The 19,959-nt window shown below is 48.3% G+C and overlaps 1 protein-coding gene across 1 annotated transcript in view; it reads right to left on the bottom strand.

Moving 5' to 3' along the window:
- The window catches only part of KCNIP1 (potassium voltage-gated channel interacting protein 1), a 656,186-nt gene that overhangs the window by 25,359 nt on the left and 610,868 nt on the right, over nt 1-19,959 (bottom strand). The window contains exon 8 of the mRNA XM_040404788.1: nt 11,572-11,634. Within this exon, the coding sequence (XP_040260722.1) occupies nt 11,572-11,634 (63 nt within the window). The remainder of the gene's footprint in view (nt 1-11,571; nt 11,635-19,959) is intronic.

Here is a 19,959-nt window from a genome sequence, read left to right as displayed (position 1 = left end):
AGGCTAGGAGTCAGAGTAAGACATGCTGTTCCTTCTGGATACGGAGTAACAGGAGTCTAACTGGCCAAGCTGCAAGGAAGGGAGAACAAGTGCAACCTGTGGCAGTGGCAGGTACTTGCCACAAACATCACACTGACCTGCCACAGACAACCAAGCCTGGAACCCATGTGGGTGTACTGCCCACAGACAGCAGGACTCAGCACACAAACATACAACACACGGGAACCCAGGACCACAGGTGCAATAAAACAACATAAAGCAAACACATCTTCAGACACCAAAGGACATATATAAGCTTATGACCAGAAGGTTGGCCCCCACTGGCAGTTGGTAAGTAACCAGGAGGATGTCTACAGCCAGCATGGCTGAAACACCCTCTCTGGCTACTGCCTACAACTGAGGCTTAATAGGGCCAAGAGGCCACACCCAACAGTTAGACACACCCCGTGACTAAGACACACAGAAAGGGAGTTAACCCTTCCAATACCACAGAAGGGAAAACATAACTTAAAGGGGAAGTGTCAAAACTACAAACACACTGTGGCTGTTGCCGCAGGCAACGACATGGGTGGCAAGCGTGTCCTGGGAGTCAGCCCGAAGGCCGGGACACTGCCACCACATGTACACATACAACCAAACGTTGCCACGGGCAACCACAGTGAAGGGAAGATGTCAGTGCACACCACACACAAAACAGAGTGCACACAGACATACAAAAGTTCATACAATCGTGCACATAACTCCAAGGGAACCGCACACATAGCTGTTGTCCGCGGCAACCGCACCTGAGGCCAACAACATTATGCCTCAAGCTGCGGTTGACACTACAACCCAAAACCGCGGGCAACAGTATGCGGCTCCCAAGGAGTCACGGCCAAAACCGTGGCCGTGACACTCCCACCCCTCAAAGCCCCCCCACCAAAAAAAAAAAACACGTGAGGGACTCACACCAGGGGATGGGAGAAGGGGACGTCCACTCTCAGACACGGTTCCCAAAAAGTCGCTGTCAGCTGCATCCTCTCCCAGCACACAACACAGCCAGTCCGACGAGGCCTGCAGCCCGCACCAGCGACACAGGGGAGAGAACCACCGAGAGATGGACGAGGGGACTCTCCACTCACGTCCCCACTCCAGTCGCTGCCAGCAGACACTCCTAACCAGCACGCAGCCGGACCACTTACGGAGTGCTGCCAGCAAACGACCAGAGATGGGAACATGGAGAGGGACGAGGGATCCCCAACACGGACACGGAAGGTAAGGTGGCGGGGAATAAGCCACCAACCGTGCCGTAAACGGAGAACCCCCAGGAACGCTCTCCCTCCGGAGAACGCGCATGCAGGCCACAAAGGTATGGCACTGCATGCTGCACCCTCTTTCGAAGGTGGCATACCGCATACCAAACAAACACCACGTGTTCTAAAAATCAGGGGGAACGCCAAACGAGGCAACGATGATGGCGGGGAAACGCCACTCACCGCGCCGTCAGAGGCGAAACCCCCAGAACGCTCTCCCTCCGAAGAGCGCGCATGTACCCCTTCCGCAGACGGCGATACATGCTTCACCCTCTTTCGAGGGAATGCATACTCCCACCCCTCAAAGCCCCTCCAACAACAAAAGGGGAAGGTTGGTGAGGCACAAAAAACAATGGGAGGGGGGGAGGGGAAAGACAAAACAAAAGGGGACACCAACACGGACAACGGTGAACTAGGAATGGCGGGGAATGCCAGTCACTGCGCCGTAAACGGTGAAACCCCCATAACGCTCTCCCTCCGGAGAACGCGCATGCACCCCATCCGTAGATAGCGGTGCATGCTTTACCCTCTTTCGAGGGAAGGACCAGGTGAGGAGCCTTTCTGGTCATACTGTCACGGCTGAGGATGGGGGAAACCCTCAGCCGTGTGCCGGAGGATGTTGGTCGCTGCTTGACCAGGACGAACAGGATTAGGGAGCAGGTCACCTCCTAACAGCGTCCCTAACCTGACCCTAACTCCTACCTGCATGGGCCGACCTTGAAGGTAGGAGGACCCATGCGCAGGAACCTCGGATCCCTACTCACCCTCCGCCGGTCCCTAGGCTAGGAGTCAGAGTAAGACATCCTGTTCCTTCTGGATACGGAGGAACAGGAGTCTAACTGGCCAAGCTGCAAGGAAGGGAGAACAAGTGCAACCTGTGGCAGTGGCAGGTACTTGTCACAAACATCACACTGACCTGCCACAGACAACCAAGCCTGGAACCCATGTGGGTGTACTGCCCACAGACAGCAGGACTCAGCACACAAACATACAACACACGGGAACCCAGGACCACAGGTGCAATAAAACAACATAAAGCAAACACATCTTCAGACACCAAAGGACATATATAAGCTTATGACCAGAAGGTTGGCCCCCACTGGCAGTTGGTAAGTAACCAGGAGGATGTCTACAGCCAGCATGGCTGAAACACCCTCTCTGGCTACTGCCTACAACTGAGGCTTAATAGGGCCAAGAGGCCACACCCAACAGTCAGACACACCCCATGACTAAGACACACAGAAAGGGAGTTAACCCTTCCAATACCACAGAAGGAAAAACATAACTTAAAGGGGAAGTGTCAAAACTACAAACACACTGTGGCTGTTGCCGCAGGCAACGACATGGGTGGCAAGCGTGTCCTGGGAGTCAGCCCGAAGGCCGGGACACTGCCACCACATGTACACATACAACCAAACGTTGCCACGGGCAACCACAGTGAAGGGAAGATGTCAGTGCACACCACACACAAAACAGAGTGCACACAGACATACAAAAGTGCATACAATCGTGCACATAACTCCAAGGGAACCACACACATAGCTGTTGTCCGCGGCAACCGCACCTGAGGCCAACAACATTACGCCTCAAGCTGCGGTTGACACTACAACCCAAAACCGCGGGCAACAGTATGCGGCTCCCAAGGAGTCACGGCTAAAACCGTGGCCGTGACAGTTCTTTGGCCCCCCTCCCCTGCTCTGCCCCCACTGCCACTGTTGCTGCCTCCGATGCTAATGCTGAAGCTATGGGTGCCACTACTACCATCACCAACATGACTATGCCTGGGGTCTGCAGCCCCCTCCACCTCCTTCTCAGGGCAGTACAAACACTGACTGCTGTAACACAAGTCGTCAACATGGGGACTATCTGTTGTAGGGAGTGGTGGGCTTTCCACTAGGAAGGGGCAATAAAGACTAAGCAGACTTCACTGAAACCCTTTTCCAGGCTGCAAAGAGGAGGAGCGTGAGAAAAACTGTGACCCCTTTATACAAGGCACAATCCTGCTGCGAGAGGAGGAATGAGCCATACAAGCCACAATCTCATCCTCTTTCTCCTCAAAGATAATGTTGTGCCTTTCCGAAGCCAGCAGGAACGACTGTGGCCTACTACTTCTGGACAGATAACTGGTGCTGTTACTATCCACATTCTGGCTCAGGGTCTTTGTTTGGAACCTTTCTGTAGCCCTGACATATTTGGGCCTCTCAGACAATATCACACAAAAACTAATAAATAGGTAGACGTTCGTTGATACTAATAGATTCACAGCCTGATGAACGTTAAAAAGAACAAAACAAATCTTTATTATAATCCGTTTAAAAAGGGGCAAATAGCCAATATGTCACAGTCTGTGACCACCAGGCACCAGTATCAAAATGCACAAAGGACGAGCATAAATAAGTCCTATGTGCAATTAAGAGACTGGACTAAAAGAACTGGCTTGCTAGCTAGTTGTTGCTAATATGCAAGTCCAGATATGGAACACGGACTCAGTGTAGAGGGGACGCTGGTGTGCTACTAGCCGGTGATTGTATGAGATGTATATATATACTGGTGCGGCTGTGCCACTTTGATCATAGGTCGCATGTGAAACACGGTATGTCGCACTGTCTCTACCCGGATAAAGTCTCAGGGGACTGTACCATCAGGCAGTGCAGTGATCAGACCAATATCCGTGTATAACTGCGGCCAGTGTATACGTAACAGCCCTGCACCTTTAGCCAGTATGTTGGGGCTATACACAATCACTCACAGCCAGTATATTTTGGCTCAAAACACACACCTCAAGCCAATATATTTTGGCTCCATTCATGCATCACATACACACTCTAAGGCTTCAGGGTAGGTATTGCATCAAGTGCCCCCTGCCTAGAGAGCCGTGCTTCAAGGGATATCAGCAGCTCTACGCGTTTCCACGCGACATATGAGTGTCGCGTATCTTCAGGAGCTAGTATGCCTATGTCAGGACAGAATTGCCACACTGTAGCGTGTTATGGCTTCGGCGTTGTAATGGCCGCGCGCGGCCAGGCAAACGCCGACATCATATGGCCGAAGCCCCGCCTATCGGGAGGGGTGTGACGGTTCCATAGCGAATCAGACCTGGGGGCGGGCTAAATAGCTCCGTCCTCTGACCGGAGGAAGCCGTACTGTTACCTACCCCTCTCGGCAAGTATAGCGCACTAGCGCAATTAGTTTGGGGAAACAAAATCGCGGCCCATGTACTGTCATATGATGCAGAGACCAATCCGGTATTGAGACCCATAATTTATAGTGATACGCCGAAATTGCACGTACCAATCCCCGTCTAAGCTGTGTACCAGCAGCGGGGAGGGGCGACCCCACTCAATACAGGCTTTAGCTCTGTTACTTAAGACCTCAGCTCGACACATCATGAATAACCGCACAGTGTACATTATGGTAATAAATATGTACACGAATAAATGCACAGGAGAATGGATAAATATTAAAATAGGTAAACAATGCCATGGAGCAGTACAACAATACCAAACATGCAACTCATTAGTAGGATACAGTACATCCTCCTAGTTGTAGTGTGGCTATTACATCAGATAAAGCTGGCATATGATATGGCTTCATTAAGCCCTTGTGGCTGAACTGTCTGCAACTTATAGGTCCACATTGCTTCTTTACGTAAGAGGGGTATGTCAATATCACCTCCACGGACAGATATTTTTACCTGATCAATCCCTTGTATTTTTAACACATCAGGGTTACCGTCATGCAGATCACATACGTGACGTGCCACTGATGTGTCGCGCTTATTCCGGATATCAGACAGATGTTCACCTCTCAGACAATATTGTACGCTGCCCTGTGTATTGGTGTAGTAATCTCGTATATGCTGTTTTTAATAATTTCAAATCTCCCCCCCCCCAAAAAAACCCAATAAATAAATTGATGATTGGAAATATTTGACATAAATAAAGTAAATGGATTTATGCCTAAATTTGTTATCACTCAGAGATACTTTTACACTGTGTATTGGTGTAGTAATCATGTACACTACTGACAAAAAGTTCGGAATATTTGGCTTTCGGGCAAAATTTATGGAAAACTTCACGGTGATATTATATCATGAAAGTAGGGCATTTAAGTAGAAGACTGCAATAGTGATTTAATCATTTCAAACAATTTATTGAAACAAAAGCCAACAACAGTGGCATTTATAGCTGCACAAAAAATGTCAGTCTCAAAAACTTGTCATGTGACCTTGAGCATCAATTACAGCTTGACAACAACGTCCCATGCTGTTCACAAGTCAACTTATTTTCTGCTGAAGAAGAGTGGCCCTTGGGTCATTGAGGTTCTGGGGTACAGAGTTACGAGCCTCAATGCAGCGACTCAGCTGATCCCATTGGATTCAGGACTGGAGAAAGTGCAGACCACTCCATTTGAGGTACCCAAGTCTCCAGCAGCCATTCCCTAATGATGCGACCTCAATGAGTGGAGCATTGTCGTTCATGAAGATTAAATTAGGCCTGTATTGTTCATGCAGAAGCACAATGACTGGATTAATGATATTATTCAAATAGTATAGGCTTTTCACGGTACCATTCACATGTTGGGGATGCAACAGCATGTACCATTTACAGTATTGTGTATTAATATCACTTTACCAGTAGATGGCACTGTATGTTAAGGTTACCAGTTGTGTATATCTGTAAAAACTTGTTGGTTTCTCTTCTCTCTCTTTATACCAAGATGGCTGCTGTTACAGTTTGCTGAAATGTCTTTTATGTTTGGAACTTAATCCACACAAGTAAACCAAGTTCTGCCCCATCACAAGCTACTAGTGTCTTCTCTTATACATAACCAACAGGTTATGGGCCCAGCTCTAGACACTAGAAAAAGAAAAAACTACAAGCAAGTAAGTACTGCATCTACGATCCTACCAAATCCTATGAGAGGAAACAAGAGCTGCATCCAATTCATTGAAAGATGGCAAGTGCTTCAGATATGAAGTTTACAATAGCAAAGCTCAACAATACCAACTACCAGCTATGGAAGTTTAAGCTTGAAATGTTATTATCCAAAGATGACTTGTGGCAGGTACTAGATACACACAGACCCAATGACAACCCCGAAGAATGGGACAGGAAAAACAGGCAAGCAAAAGCAGTCATAAGCCCGTTTATGGAGGATGATCAACTCATTCATATAAGGAAAGAAAACACAGCTAAAGGTATGTGGACTGCATTACAAAAACTGCATGAACGTGCAAGCCTAAACAGTAAACTGTATAAGATATATCTGCTGCGTAAACTGTATAAGATGAGGCTGGAAAAAGGGCAGGAAATGGGTGAACATGTAAAGACTATGCTAGAGATTGTGGACCAGCTAGGTGCAATAGGTGAAGAAATGAAGGACAATCGTGTAGTAGCATTACTGCTATGCAGCCTTCCAGAATCATACAGTGCACTTATAAATACTCTAGAAACTAGACTAGAAACTGAACTAAAATATGTAAAGGGAAAACTAGTTGATGAATTTCGGAAGCAGAAGAAAAGAAAAATCTGCATAGTGAAGACTAGAAGGAGAGATCAGAGACAGCTCTGAAGGTGCATGAAGGCATAAGACAAAGCAAAGAAACCAGGGTATGTTTTTGCTGCAAAAAGGCCGGTCATCTGAAAAAGAACTGTTCAATCTGGAAAGCTGAGCAGCGAAAGCGGGAGCTACCCACAAGAGAAAGAGCTAAAGCGCTCATAAAAGAAAATGAAAGTGCATCATGGTGTGGTACTTTTAAGTGACTCAGAATAATACCTCACATGGATGGTACATTGATTCAGGGGAAACAAGTCACATGACAAGCGACAAGACATTCACAGAAATTGATTTTAGTGTAAAAGACAAAGTCTTCCTAGCAAATGGGGAAAGTATTACAGTGGAAGGTAATGGTCAGGGGTTTCTGAACTTTAAAACACCATCAGGGGCAAGCAGAGCATCCTTGTAAAGAATGTTCTGTATGTTCCAAGTTTAGAAGGAAGCCTCCAATCAGTTAAAACCATTGCAAGCAATGGACTGACTGTCCAGTACAGAGGTTATGAATGCACAATTCAATGGAAAGCAAATTCTAGCAAGAGGAAGGTTAAATGAACATCTGTACAAACTCGTCACTGAAAGTAAGAAGGCTAAAGCGGCAATAACCATAACCCACATGACAAGTGCATCCACCTGTGGCATAGAAGATTGTGGCATCGAAAGCCAGAAGCTATAAAGGACTTTGCAAAGAGAGGTCTATCAGAAGACATGGAAATATTGCCTTGCCACACACTCAGCAAGTGCACGTGTTGCATCAAAGCAAAGGCCACCCGAACCTCTCTTCCACAGATCAGTCAGAGAAAAACCACTAAACCCATGGAACTGATACACAGTGATGTGTGAGGACCAATGAAAACCACCACACCCGGCGGGAACAGATATTTACTGACTTTCATCAACGATTATTTTAGGTACACAATAACGTATCTAATGAAGCACAAAAGTGAGACATTAGAAAAACTTCAAGAGTTTGTAGCTATGACAAGCAACAAGTTTCAAAGGAAACCTGGAATAATACGCACTGAAAATGGAGGGGAATATATGAGTACAGAGATGGAATCATACCTAAAGAAACAAGGTATTATACACCAAACAACTGTACCATACACTCCTGAGCAAAACCTCGTAGCAGAAAGAAAGAATAGCACTCTTGTAGAAATGACCAGATGTATGATTTTAGATGCTGCCTTACCTAACAAATACTGGGGAGAAGCCATAATGACTGCAACATACCTACAAAACAGGCTCCCATCAAAAGTTATTGAGAGTACACCATATGAAATGTGGAATGGATCAAAACCTAACGTAGGGAACATCAGAGTGTTTGTCTATAAAGCATATGCCCACATTCCAAGTGAGAAACGCTCCAAGTTGGAGAACAAAGCCATAGAAACATTCTGGTGGGCTACAGTGAGCATAGTAAGAGATATAGAATCCTTTGTTCAAAAACCAACAAGGTCACAGTAAGCCGCAGTGTTTATTTTGATGAAAGCAAAGCACCAGATAATACAATTCTTGAAAAATGTGGAGAGGATTTGCATGCTGAATCAGCAAGGAACGCTGACCCATGCGAAGCAGGACAAGAGCCAGAACAAGAAGTGGAACTTACAATCAATGAGCCAGTAGAACCCACTGAACAAGAAATCAGAAGATCCTCTCGCATGATAAAAGGGATACCACACCGCAGGTTATCATATGCTGCTAAAACACATCAAACATAGGAGCCAACATCCTGGGAAGACATAGAAACTTTGCAGAGAAGGGAAGCCGATCAGTGGAGAAAAACAGCTGAAGAAGAAACAAAAATCACTTCAAGAAAATAAAACCTGGTCACTAACAGAACTCCCTACTGGTCGCAAAACTATCGGAAGCAAATGGACTTTTAAAGTGAAATACGATGCAGAAGGAAACATCTATAGATACAAAGCAAGATTAGTTGCCAATGGATACTTTCAGAAATTTTGAAAAGATTATGATGAGACATTTGCTCCAGTTGTGAAACATTCCACTATAAGAACACTCCTTAGCATTGCTGCCGGAAAGGGAATGCAAGTGAAGCACCTAGACGTCAAAACTGCTTTTCTGTATGGAGACATCAAAGAGGATCTATACATGGAACAGCCACCAGGATTTAGGAAAGGAAAAGAACCTTGTATGCAAACGAGCATCTATGTGCTCAAGCAAGCGGCAAGAGTGTGGAATGAAAGAGTGAACGAAATACTCACAAAATAAGGATTCTCAAGAAGTAAAGCAGATCCATGTCTGTATTCAAAGAATCAAGAGAACAAATGGACATACATCCTAATTTTCATTGATGACATCTTGACGTGTTTTGAACAAGAAGGGGACTATGACCAAATAGTTCACAAACTGAAACAAAATTTTGAAATTAAAGAGTTGGGGAACATTACTCACTACCTAGAAAGACAAATCGAGTGGGAAGAGGATGGAATCTATCTACTTAACCAAAGTCGAAAAATTACAGAAATATTAGAACAGTTTCACATGCAAGATGCAAAGGAAGCGAGAACACCAATGGAACCAGATTATCTGAAAAACAATGGAACAGAAGACTTGTTACCTAACAATGATTATTATCACAGGGCAATCGGAGAATTGCTATACATCGCCACCGTGACAAGACTAGACATCGCCGTAGCAGTGGGAATACTTTGCAGGAAAGTCGCAACACCATGTCAACGCGACTGGAACGCAGTAAAGAGGGGAATGCAGTACCTAAAGCGAACAAATCGGATGGAGCTGCGACTTCCAGCATCATCAAACCCAAAACTGATTGGATATGCAGACGCCGATCGGGCTGGAGACACCACTGACTGCAAATCTACAAGTGGTTACATCTTCCAGTATGGACAAGGAGCAATAAGCTGGTCTAGTCGGAAACAAGTGACTGTTGCACTCTCTTCAACTGAAGCAGAATACATAGCAGCAGCACATGCATGTCAAGAAGCCATTTGAATTCGTCAATTTCTACTAGACATGGGACTGAATATGTCACAACCCACTCCCATCTTTGAAGACAATCAGGGATGCATAAAGTTTACACACTCTGAGAAGATTAACCCAAGGTGTGGCATATCAAGGTGCTGATTAGACGCACAGGTGTGCCTTAGACTGCCCACAGTAAAAGGCCACTCTAAAATGTGCAGTTTGATCACACAGTAGAATGCCACAGATGTCGCAACGTTTGAGGGAGCGTGCAATTGGCATGCTGACTGCAGGGATGTCTACCAGAGCTGTTGCCCGTGCAATGAATGTTCATTTCTCTACCATAAGCCGTCTCCAAAGGCGTTTCAGAGAATCTGGCAGTACATCCAACCGGCCTCACAACCGCAGACCACGTGTAACCACACCAGCCCAGGACCTCCACATCCAGCATGTTCAGCTCCATGATCGTCTGAGATCAGCCACCCGGACAGCTGCAGCAACAATCAATTTGCATAACCAGAGAATTTCTGCACAAACTGTCAGAAACCGTCTCAGGGAAGCTCATCTGCACGCTCGTCGTCCTCATCGGGGTCTGGACCTGACTGCAGTTCATAGTAGTAACCGACTTGAGTAGGCAAATGCTCACATTCAATGGCGTCTGGCATGTTGGAGAGGGGTTCAGTTCACGGATGAGTCCCAGTTTTCACTGTTCAGGGCAGATGGCAGATGGGGTTATAGTATGGGCAGGCGTATGTTATGGACAACGAACACAGGTGCATTTTATTGATGGCATTTTGAATGCACAGAGATACCGTGATGAGATCCTGAGGCCCACTGTTGTGCCATTCATCCACGACCATCACCTCATGTTGCAGCATGATAATGCACGGCCACACATTGCAAGGATCTGTACACAATTCCTGGAAGCTGAAAACTCACTGGACATGTCACCCATTGAGCATGTTTGGGATACTCTGGATCGGCGTATAAGACAGCGTGTTCCAGTTCCTGCCAATATTCAGCAACTTCGCACAGCTATTGAAAAGGAGTGGACAAACATTCCACAGGCCACAATCAACAACCTGATCAACTCTATGCGGAGATGTATTGCACTTCATGAGGCAAATGGTGGCCAAACCAGATACTGACTGGTTTTCTGCCCCCCCCCCACATTTCAGAGTGTCCTTTTATTGTGGGAGGTCTAAGGCACACCTGTGCAATATTCATGCTGTCTAATCAGCACCTTGATATGCCACACCTGTGAGGTGGGATGGATTATCTCGGCAAAGGAGAAGTGCTCACTAACACAGATTTAGGCTCCATTCACACATCCGTGGTGTGTTGCGGACCCGCAAATTGCGGATCCGCAACACACCCGCCCGGCACCCCTATAGAAATGCCTATTCTTGTCCGCAAGCTGCGGACAAGAATAGGACATGTTCTATCTTTTGCGGAGCTGCGGACCTGAAGATCGGGGCCGCGCTCCGCAAATGTGCTGTCCGCATCCATTCAGTCCCCATAGAAAATGAATGGGTCCGCACCTGTTCCGCAAAATTGCGGAACGGATGCGGACCCATGTGCGGACGTGTGAATGGAGCCTAAGACAGATTTGTGAACAATATTTGAGAGTAAGGGGTCTTTTGTGTGTGTAGAAAATGTTTCAGATCTTTGAGTTCAGCTCATGCAAAATGTGAGCAAAACCGAAAGTGTTGCGTTTATATTTTTGCTCAGTGTGTATTACAGCAAACAGAATAACTCAATCATAATAATGTCTTACCTCTTGACATGACTCTATGAATTCATCCAAGGTTACAATTCCATCTTTATTTTTATCCATTTTCTAAATAAAAGCAAGAGAGAAAAACATTAAAACATTTAAAGGATTTTAAAGTGTATAAAGAATGAAATGTGCACAGAAACCGAGCTTGCTCCATATATGGCGTGGCCAGCTGTGTTACATGACAGCCTGTGGCTTTGTGAAGACTCCTAGGCATGCCATTGTAATAATCTTTCTAATAATCGCTGCCTGTGGTAAGGGCTGACCTTTGGGGTGTGCGACCTGTGCGACGGCATAGGAAGCACTACCCTGCACTCTTGAAGATGGTCCCCTTTTCCAGACATCCAGAACGATTCATCCAGCTTTCAGGTGCCCCTTTACTAGCTGAATGCCATAGTGAAGCAGGGAGCTGTCAGCTCCCTGATTCACTATGAGTCAGCCTGTGTTCTCTCCAGGGGCAGGCATGATGTAGTGACACATTGCGCCTGCTGAGCTGTGTACAAAGAGGACACAGGACTGGAATCTGCCTGTCCGCTCTCCAGCTCAGCAGGCGTGATGATGTCATCACATTGTGCCTGCTACTGGAGAGAGCGGGATGTTCATTGCTCACAGGGGAAAGAAGGCTGCGAGGTAAGTATTAGATATTTTTTTTAAATTACTGGATTGGGAGCACTTAGGGGACAGACCTACTGAATTGGGGGTATTAAGGGGGCAAACCTACTGGATGGGGCACTAAAGTGGGCAAAACTACTGGATGCGGCAATAAAGGGGGCAAAACTACTGGATGGGGCAATAAAGGGGGCAAAACTACTGGATGAGGCCCCTAAGGGTTAGCACTACTGGATGGGGCACTAAGGGGGCAGAACTACTGGATGGGGGCACTAAGGGGGCAGAACTACTGGATTGGGGGCATTAAATGACAGCACTACTGGATTGGGGCACTAAGGGGGCAAAACTACTGGATGGAGGCACTAAGGGTCAGCATTTCGGGATAGGGGGCATTAAGGTGGAAAAACTACTGAATGGGGGCACTAAGGGTCAGTATGACTGGATTGGGGGCACAAACGAAGCAGCATTACTGGATGGAGAACTAAGGGGGCAGAATTACTGAACCCACTGTGCCACTGACTAGCAATACTCCAGAGGGGTGTGACTAAGCAACTACTCAGATTTCACTAAAGCCTCAGATGGTGAAGATAGGCTTGACCATGGGTAGTTGCCAGGAACTACTCTGGAGCGTAAACTAGTCAGTGACAGCTGGTCCAGGCAGACCAGGAGGTACCTGCGAAGGTACCGACAGTACAGACGTAGTAAATCAGGCAGGGTCGTGACCAGGAGAAACAAGACAGGAACTGGAAGATGATGCAGAGACGTAGTCAGGACGAGCAAAAGGTCAAGGCAGGCGGCACAGGAGTAAGGTCAGACAATCCGGGTCGGCAACAGGAGAGGTGATGCAAGCAGGCTGGGATAGGAGATAGTCCAGGAACGAAGCACGAAGTCAGGAACACGATTGATAAGCAAGCTCTTTAGCACAAGATTAGGACCTTGACACTGAGGCGTCTGGCTAGAGTCCTGAGCTACTAAAGTACCTGCAGGAGAGCCAGGATAGGTTAACGAGATCACCTGACACAACTCAGCCCCGCCCAGGGGGTGATGCGTACTGCCACTACCGAAGCCGAGTTCAAGCAGTGTTCAGGTTGAATGGAAGCTGTGGAGCGGAATCTTCAATGGAGTATTGCTAACCACACAGGCAGAACCCAAAGCTGCAGCAGAGACAGGGAAGCACAGACCATGATCACAGATGAGCACGGTGCCTGGAACCGCATCGGTAAGCAGAAGGACAGCATCGCACAGAGGACGCTGTTACAACTGGATTGGGGGCACTAAAGGGACAGGACTACTGGATGGGGCACTTAAGGGGCAAACTACTGGATGGGGCACTAAGGGGGCAGAACTACTGGATGGGGGCACTAAGGGTCAGCATTACTGGATTTGGGGAACTAAGGGGGCAGCACTACTGGAGAGGGGCAGTAAGGTGGCAAAACTACTGGATGGGGGCACTAAGATGCATAACTACTGAATTGGAGGCACTAAGGGGGCAAAACTTATGGATTGGGAGCAGTAAGAGGGCAGCACTATTGGATGGAACACTAAGGGGTCAGAAATACTGGATTGGGGGGCACTAAGGGGCAGGGGCGTTGCTAGGGTCTAAAAACATCCAGGGCACAAGCCCACTGTATTACGCCCCTGTGAAGCCACGCCCCCACCCCATGAATCCACACCCCCATTGCCTGGGGGGGGGCTTCACAGTAGTTATTAACCCCTTTCAGCAGTCCCCCCTTCAGTGAATGGAGGACTGCTGAAAGAGGTTAATAACTACTGCGAAGGGCCTAGCCGTCTGGGCAACCCCACAGATCATCCCCCCACCCCCCCTTGTACTTTAACCCATTTTAGCAGTCCCGCCTTCACAGTAGTTATTAACCCCTTTCAGCAGTCCCCCCTTCAGTGAATGGGGGACTGCTGAAAGGGGTTAATAACTACTGTGAAGGGCCTAGCTGTCTGGGCAACCCCACAGATCGTCCCCTCGGTAATCCGTATCCTGCAGTAACTGAACTTTAAATCAGTGCTCATCTCATTACTATCTTGACTTACACACTCAGCTCCAGTAACAGGCAGTGCGGGCGGCGCTCACTCACTGACATCATGCGCCTGCGCCGCCTAGGGGGAGGAGCAGGCGCATGACGTCAGTGAACGAGCGCCGCCCGCACTGCATGTTTCCGGAGCTGAGTGTGTAAGATAGTAATGAGATCATGAGCGCTGTTTTAAAGTTCAGTTACTGCAGGATACGGATTAGGATGGCGGGGCTGCGCAGCGCAGGAGAGTCAGAGCGGCCGGCCCTGCCAACCAGGGGCATAGCTAGAACTGACTGGGCCCCACAGCAAAATTTTGTATGGGGCCCCCCCCTCCATGACTATCCTGGCATCCTATATGTGCATATGTAAGGGAGAGTTCACATCACATTTTTGCCATCCGTTTGATGTTTATATTGGAAAATGGGATACAAAAGCGCAGCACACTACGCTTTTGTATCCTGCAAAGTCTGTTAAAAAAGAAAAAACGTATACATTAACGTATCATTATTATTATTTTTTTACAACGGGGCTCTATGGTGACAGATGCCACTGTATGATGTCAGTCTGAGTCACCTGTTAACATATACATTTTATGTATACATTACCAGGGGTCAGCAACCTTCGGCACTCCAGCTGTTGTGAAACCACAATTCCCAGCATGTTCCATTAATTTCTATGGGAGTTATGAGAAGAGCAGAGCAAAAATGCATGCTGGGAGTTGTAGTTTCACAACAGCTGGAGTTCCGTAGGTTGCCTACTCTTGCATTAGACCAATGGCAAAACGTGATGTGAAACCGGCCTTAGTGTGCCATGATAGTGCCAAGTGGCAAGCACTAGAGACAGAGATGGGAGGCTGCAATGTACTGCATGCTGTAGTACAGAAGGCTGGCAAAGCGCACAGCCTGGTCCTGGCGATCTGTAGTATGGACTGTACACTACAGTCTGGAATCTACAGTAAATACTGTAAAGATATTAGCCCTACCCCCGAATAATAATAGATTTAGTGACTATATAATCACCAACATATAGAGACTAAATAATGCCGCTATATTGGATAATATATCATATCATGACTGGATAACAAAACAATATAACGTTATACCTCTATATCATGACTGGATAACGGCACTATACAGTGACTGAATAACACCACTATACAGTGACTGAATAACACCGCCATACAGTGACTAGATAACACTGCCATACAGTAACTGAATAACGCCGCCATACAATGACTGGATAGCACCGCCATACAGTGACTGGATAACGTCGCCATACAGTGACTGGATAGCACTGCCATACAGTGACTGGATAACAGGGTATAAGGGGACACAGTACAGTATGTGACCAGGGGCACAGTATGGAATATAAGAGGGCACTGTACATAGTATGATTAGGGGCACTGTACAGGCTAAGGTAAGGGGGCACAATGCAGTGTATAAGGGCATAGTACAGGTTAGTAGGCACAGTACAGGGGGTATCCCCTTATGCTCCTGTAATGTGCATCCTACAGGGTATAATAATGGGGCATAGTGCAGGGTATAGGGCACAGTACAGGGCAGGGGGCTCAATACAGCATAGGAGGTACTGTATAGAACAGGGGGCACAATACAGCATAGGGGGTACAGTATAGGACAGGGGGCACAATACAGTATAGGGGGTACAGTGCAGGGCAAGGGGGGACACAGAGTGCAGCATAGGGGGTACAATGCAGCATAGGGGGCACACTAAAGGGCAGGGGGCACAGTACAGCATAGCGGGCACAATACAGATCAGGGGGCACACACAGTGCAGCATAGGGGGCACAGTGCATTATAGGGGGTACAGTACAAGGCAGGGGACACACACAGTGCAGCATAGAGGGCACAGTGCATTATAGGGGGTACAGTACAGGGCAGGAGGCACACACAGTGCAGCATAGGGGCATAGGGCAGGGGGAAGAATACAGCATAGGGGGCATAGTACAGGGCAGGAGGCACACACAGTGCAGCATGGGGGGCACAGTACAGGGCAGGGGGCAAAATACAGCATGGGGGGTACAGTACAGGGCAGGGGGTATACACAGTGCAGCATGGGGGGTACAGTACAGGGCAGGAGGCACACACAGTGAAGCATAGGGGGTACAGTACAGGGCATGAGGCTCAATACAGCATAGGAGGTACTGTATAGAACAGGGGGCACAATACAGTATAGGGGGTACAGTATAGGACAGGGGGCACAATACAGTATAGGGGGTACAGTGCAGGGCAAGGGGGGACACACAGTGCAGCATAGGGGGTACAGTACAAGGCAGGAGGCACACACAGTGCAGCATAGGGGGTACAGTACAGGGCAGGAGGCACACACAGTGCAGCATAGGGGGTACAGTACAGGGCAGGAGGCACACACAGTGCAGCATAGGGGGTACAGTACAGGACAGGGGGCAGAATACAGCCAAAACATGCACCTCAGATAAAGTATCACCAACGCCTCTGGTCTATCAATGTGCATATAGAGACCAGTGGTTTATGGTTACTTTTTCCTTACTACTGTATACTGGGACAGTCCTAAATACAAGGAGCGATGTCTCCTGTATCTACATCAATGCTAGAAATGCTCCATTCACACGTCCTACCTCAGGAGATGATAGTTCCTAGTGCGCAAAAAGACCTTTCATGATGTCACGAGCACATGATCAGTCACATGAGTGGGCGGAGTCAGGCTCCGGGCTGTGCTAGGGTTGCCTCCTGTACGGGATTGACCCGGACAGTCCGGGTTTGTAATCCTGTGTCCGGGTACAAGCCTTTCTCAGACCCGGACACAGGATTCATTTTAAACTGCAGTGCAGACTGTCTGACTTGCTCGCTCATGGTCCTGACAACTGGCTGTGAGTGAGCGTCGGCGAGCTGTGAGCGGCCGGCACTCCGGGACCGGCTCGAACCTGAAAAGGATGAGGCCGCCGGTCAGGATGGATTGGAAGCTGGGGGCTGCGGGTGTTGAGGAGCAGGAGCACGAAGACGCTGCTGAAGGAGAGCAGCAAACCCTCGCCCCACAGCATGGAGGTCGCGCCGGGACTGAGCTGCTCTCACTCCCAGATCAGGCCGGATAACTATGAGACGAGCCGCGGGCCTGCGCTCCTCCCATCCCCGGCTCTTCTGCTGCACTACTTTCCTATCACGACACCTCCCCTCTTCCCTGGTCTCCGTTACCGGGCCCAGGAAAGCTGCCGGACTCTCACACAACACTCTACAATCAGTGTGCCGGCTCCGAGTGACGGTTCCCGGGGGATGAGGGCCACTTTACTCTAACTGGGGGTCACTAATGGGGGCATTATTCTTATTAGGTGGCACTAATGGGGGCATTACTCTTACTGGGGGCATTACTCTTACTGAGGGGCACTAATAGGGGGCATTATTCATTCTAGGGCACACTAATAGGACCATTACTCTTACTGGGGCACACTATTACTATTACTGAGGGGGCATTACTATTACTTGGTGCATTACTATTACTGGGGGCGCTAATGGGGGCTTTAATATTCCTGGGGAGCCACAGTATGACAGCGACTTCACACCCCGTGTTAAGCTACGCCCCTACAACCACAGAATAATGCCCCATTAGTGACCTCCAGTTAGAGTAAAGTGGCCCTCATCCCCCGGGAACCGTCACTCGGAGCCGGCACACTGATTGTAGAGTGTTGTGTGAGAGTCCGGCAGCTTTCCTGGGCCCGGTAACGGAGACCAGGGAAGAGGGGAGGTGTCGTGATAGGAAAGTAATGCAGCAGAAGAGCCGGGGATGGGAAAGGAGGCAACCCTAGGCTGTGCAGGAGATTTGTGGAAATGACTGCGCTGCTCAGATTCAGTCACAAACGGGACGGGCGGTGATGATGGACAGGCCAGGCCCCCAATGTTGCCGGCGCCGCACTGTATGTAAAGGTGGCTGGCTTGAAAAACTGCATTAGATAATCAAGACACTTGGTGTCAGGTTGCCGGGCCCCGAAGCAGCCGCTTCCCCTGCATCCCTGGTAGTTACGCCACTGCGTGCCAGCATAACATTCGGGGCACTGGTCAAAACATCCGGGGCTCAAGGCCCGAATGTTTTGACCTAACGACGCCCCTGCTAAGGGGTCAGAACTACTGGATGCGGGCACTAAGGGGGCAAAACTACTGGATTAGGAGCACTAAGAGGGCAGATCTAGTGGATGGGGCACTAAGAGGGCAGAACGACTGGATTGGAGTCACAGAGGGGACAGCACTATCAGATGGGAGCACCAAGTGGGCATCACTACTTGAGGGCACCAAGGGGGCCTTTTACAGTGTAGGGACACTAAAGAGGCATTTTACTCTTTGGGCACAATTAAGGGGATTAACTACTATCTGGGGGCACTAATGGGTCATAACTAGAGTTGAGCGAACACCTGGATCTTCGGGTTCGAGAAGTTCGGCCGAACTTCCCGGAAATGTTCAGGTTCGGGATCCGAACCCGACCCGAACTTCGTCCCGAACCCTGAACCCCATTGAAGTCAATGGGGACCCAAACTTTTCGGCACTAAAAAGGCTGTAAAACAGCCCAGGAAAGGGCTAGAGGGCTGCAAAAGGCAGCAAAATGTAGTTAAATCCCCTGCAAACAAATGTGGATAGGGAAATGAATAAAAATAAAAATAAAATAAATAAAAATTAACCAATATCAATTGGAGAGAGGTCCCATAGCAGAGAATCTGGCTTCATGTCAGCAGAGAATCAGTCTTCATGTCATAGCAGAGAATCAGGCTTCACGTCACCCAACACTGGAACAGTCCATTGTCAGATATTTAGGCCCCGGCACCCAGGCAGAGGAGAGAGGTCCCATAACAGAGAATCTGGCTTCATGTCAGCAGAGAATCAGTCTTCATGTCATAGCAGAGAATCAGGCTTCACGTCACCCACCACTGGAACAGGCCACTGTCACATATTTAGGCCCCGACACCCAGACAGAGGAGAGAGGTCCCATAACAGAGATTCAGGCTTCATGTCATAGCAGAGAATCATGTTTCACGTCACCCAACACTGGAACAGGCCACTGTCAGATATTTTTAAGCCCCGGCACCCAGACAGAGGAGAGAGGTCTCATAGCAGAGATTCAGGCTTCATGTCATAGCAGAGAATCATGCTTCACGTCACCCAACACTGGAACAGGCCACTGTCAGATATTTAGGCCCCGGCACCCAGACAGAGTAGAGAGGTCCCATAGCAGAGAATCAGGCTTCATGTCAGCGACTCAGCAGAGAATCAGTCTTCATGTCATAGCAGAGAATCATGCTTCACGTTACCCAACACTGGAACTGGCCACTGTCAGATATTTTTAGGCCCCGGCACCCAGACAGAGGAGAGGTTCATTCAACTTTGGGTTGCCCCGCAATATAATGGTAAAATGAAAATAAAAATAGGATTGAATGAGGAAGTGCCCTGGAGTACAATAATATATGGTTAAGGCTAGGTAGTTAATGTCTAATCTGCACAAGTATGGACAGGTCCTGTGGGATCCATGCCTGGTTCATTTTTATGAACGTCAGCTTGTCCACATTGGCTGTAGACAGGCGGCTGCGTTTGTCTGTAATGACGCCCCCTGCCGTGCTGAATACACGTTCAGACAAAACGCTGGCCGCCGGGCAGGCCAGCACCTCCAAGGCATAAAAGGCTAGCTCTGGCCACGTGGACAATTTGGAGACCCAGAAGTTGAATGGGGCCGAACCATCAGTCAGTACGTGGAGGGGTGTGCACACATACTGTTCCACCAT

The sequence above is a fragment of the Bufo bufo genome, chromosome 1, assembly GCF_905171765.1.
Source record: "Bufo bufo chromosome 1, aBufBuf1.1, whole genome shotgun sequence".
In the NCBI taxonomy this organism is placed as follows: domain Eukaryota; kingdom Metazoa; phylum Chordata; class Amphibia; order Anura; family Bufonidae; genus Bufo; species Bufo bufo.
Note: the sequence above shows the minus strand (reverse complement) of the source record. Positions and strands in the feature narration are given on the sequence as shown.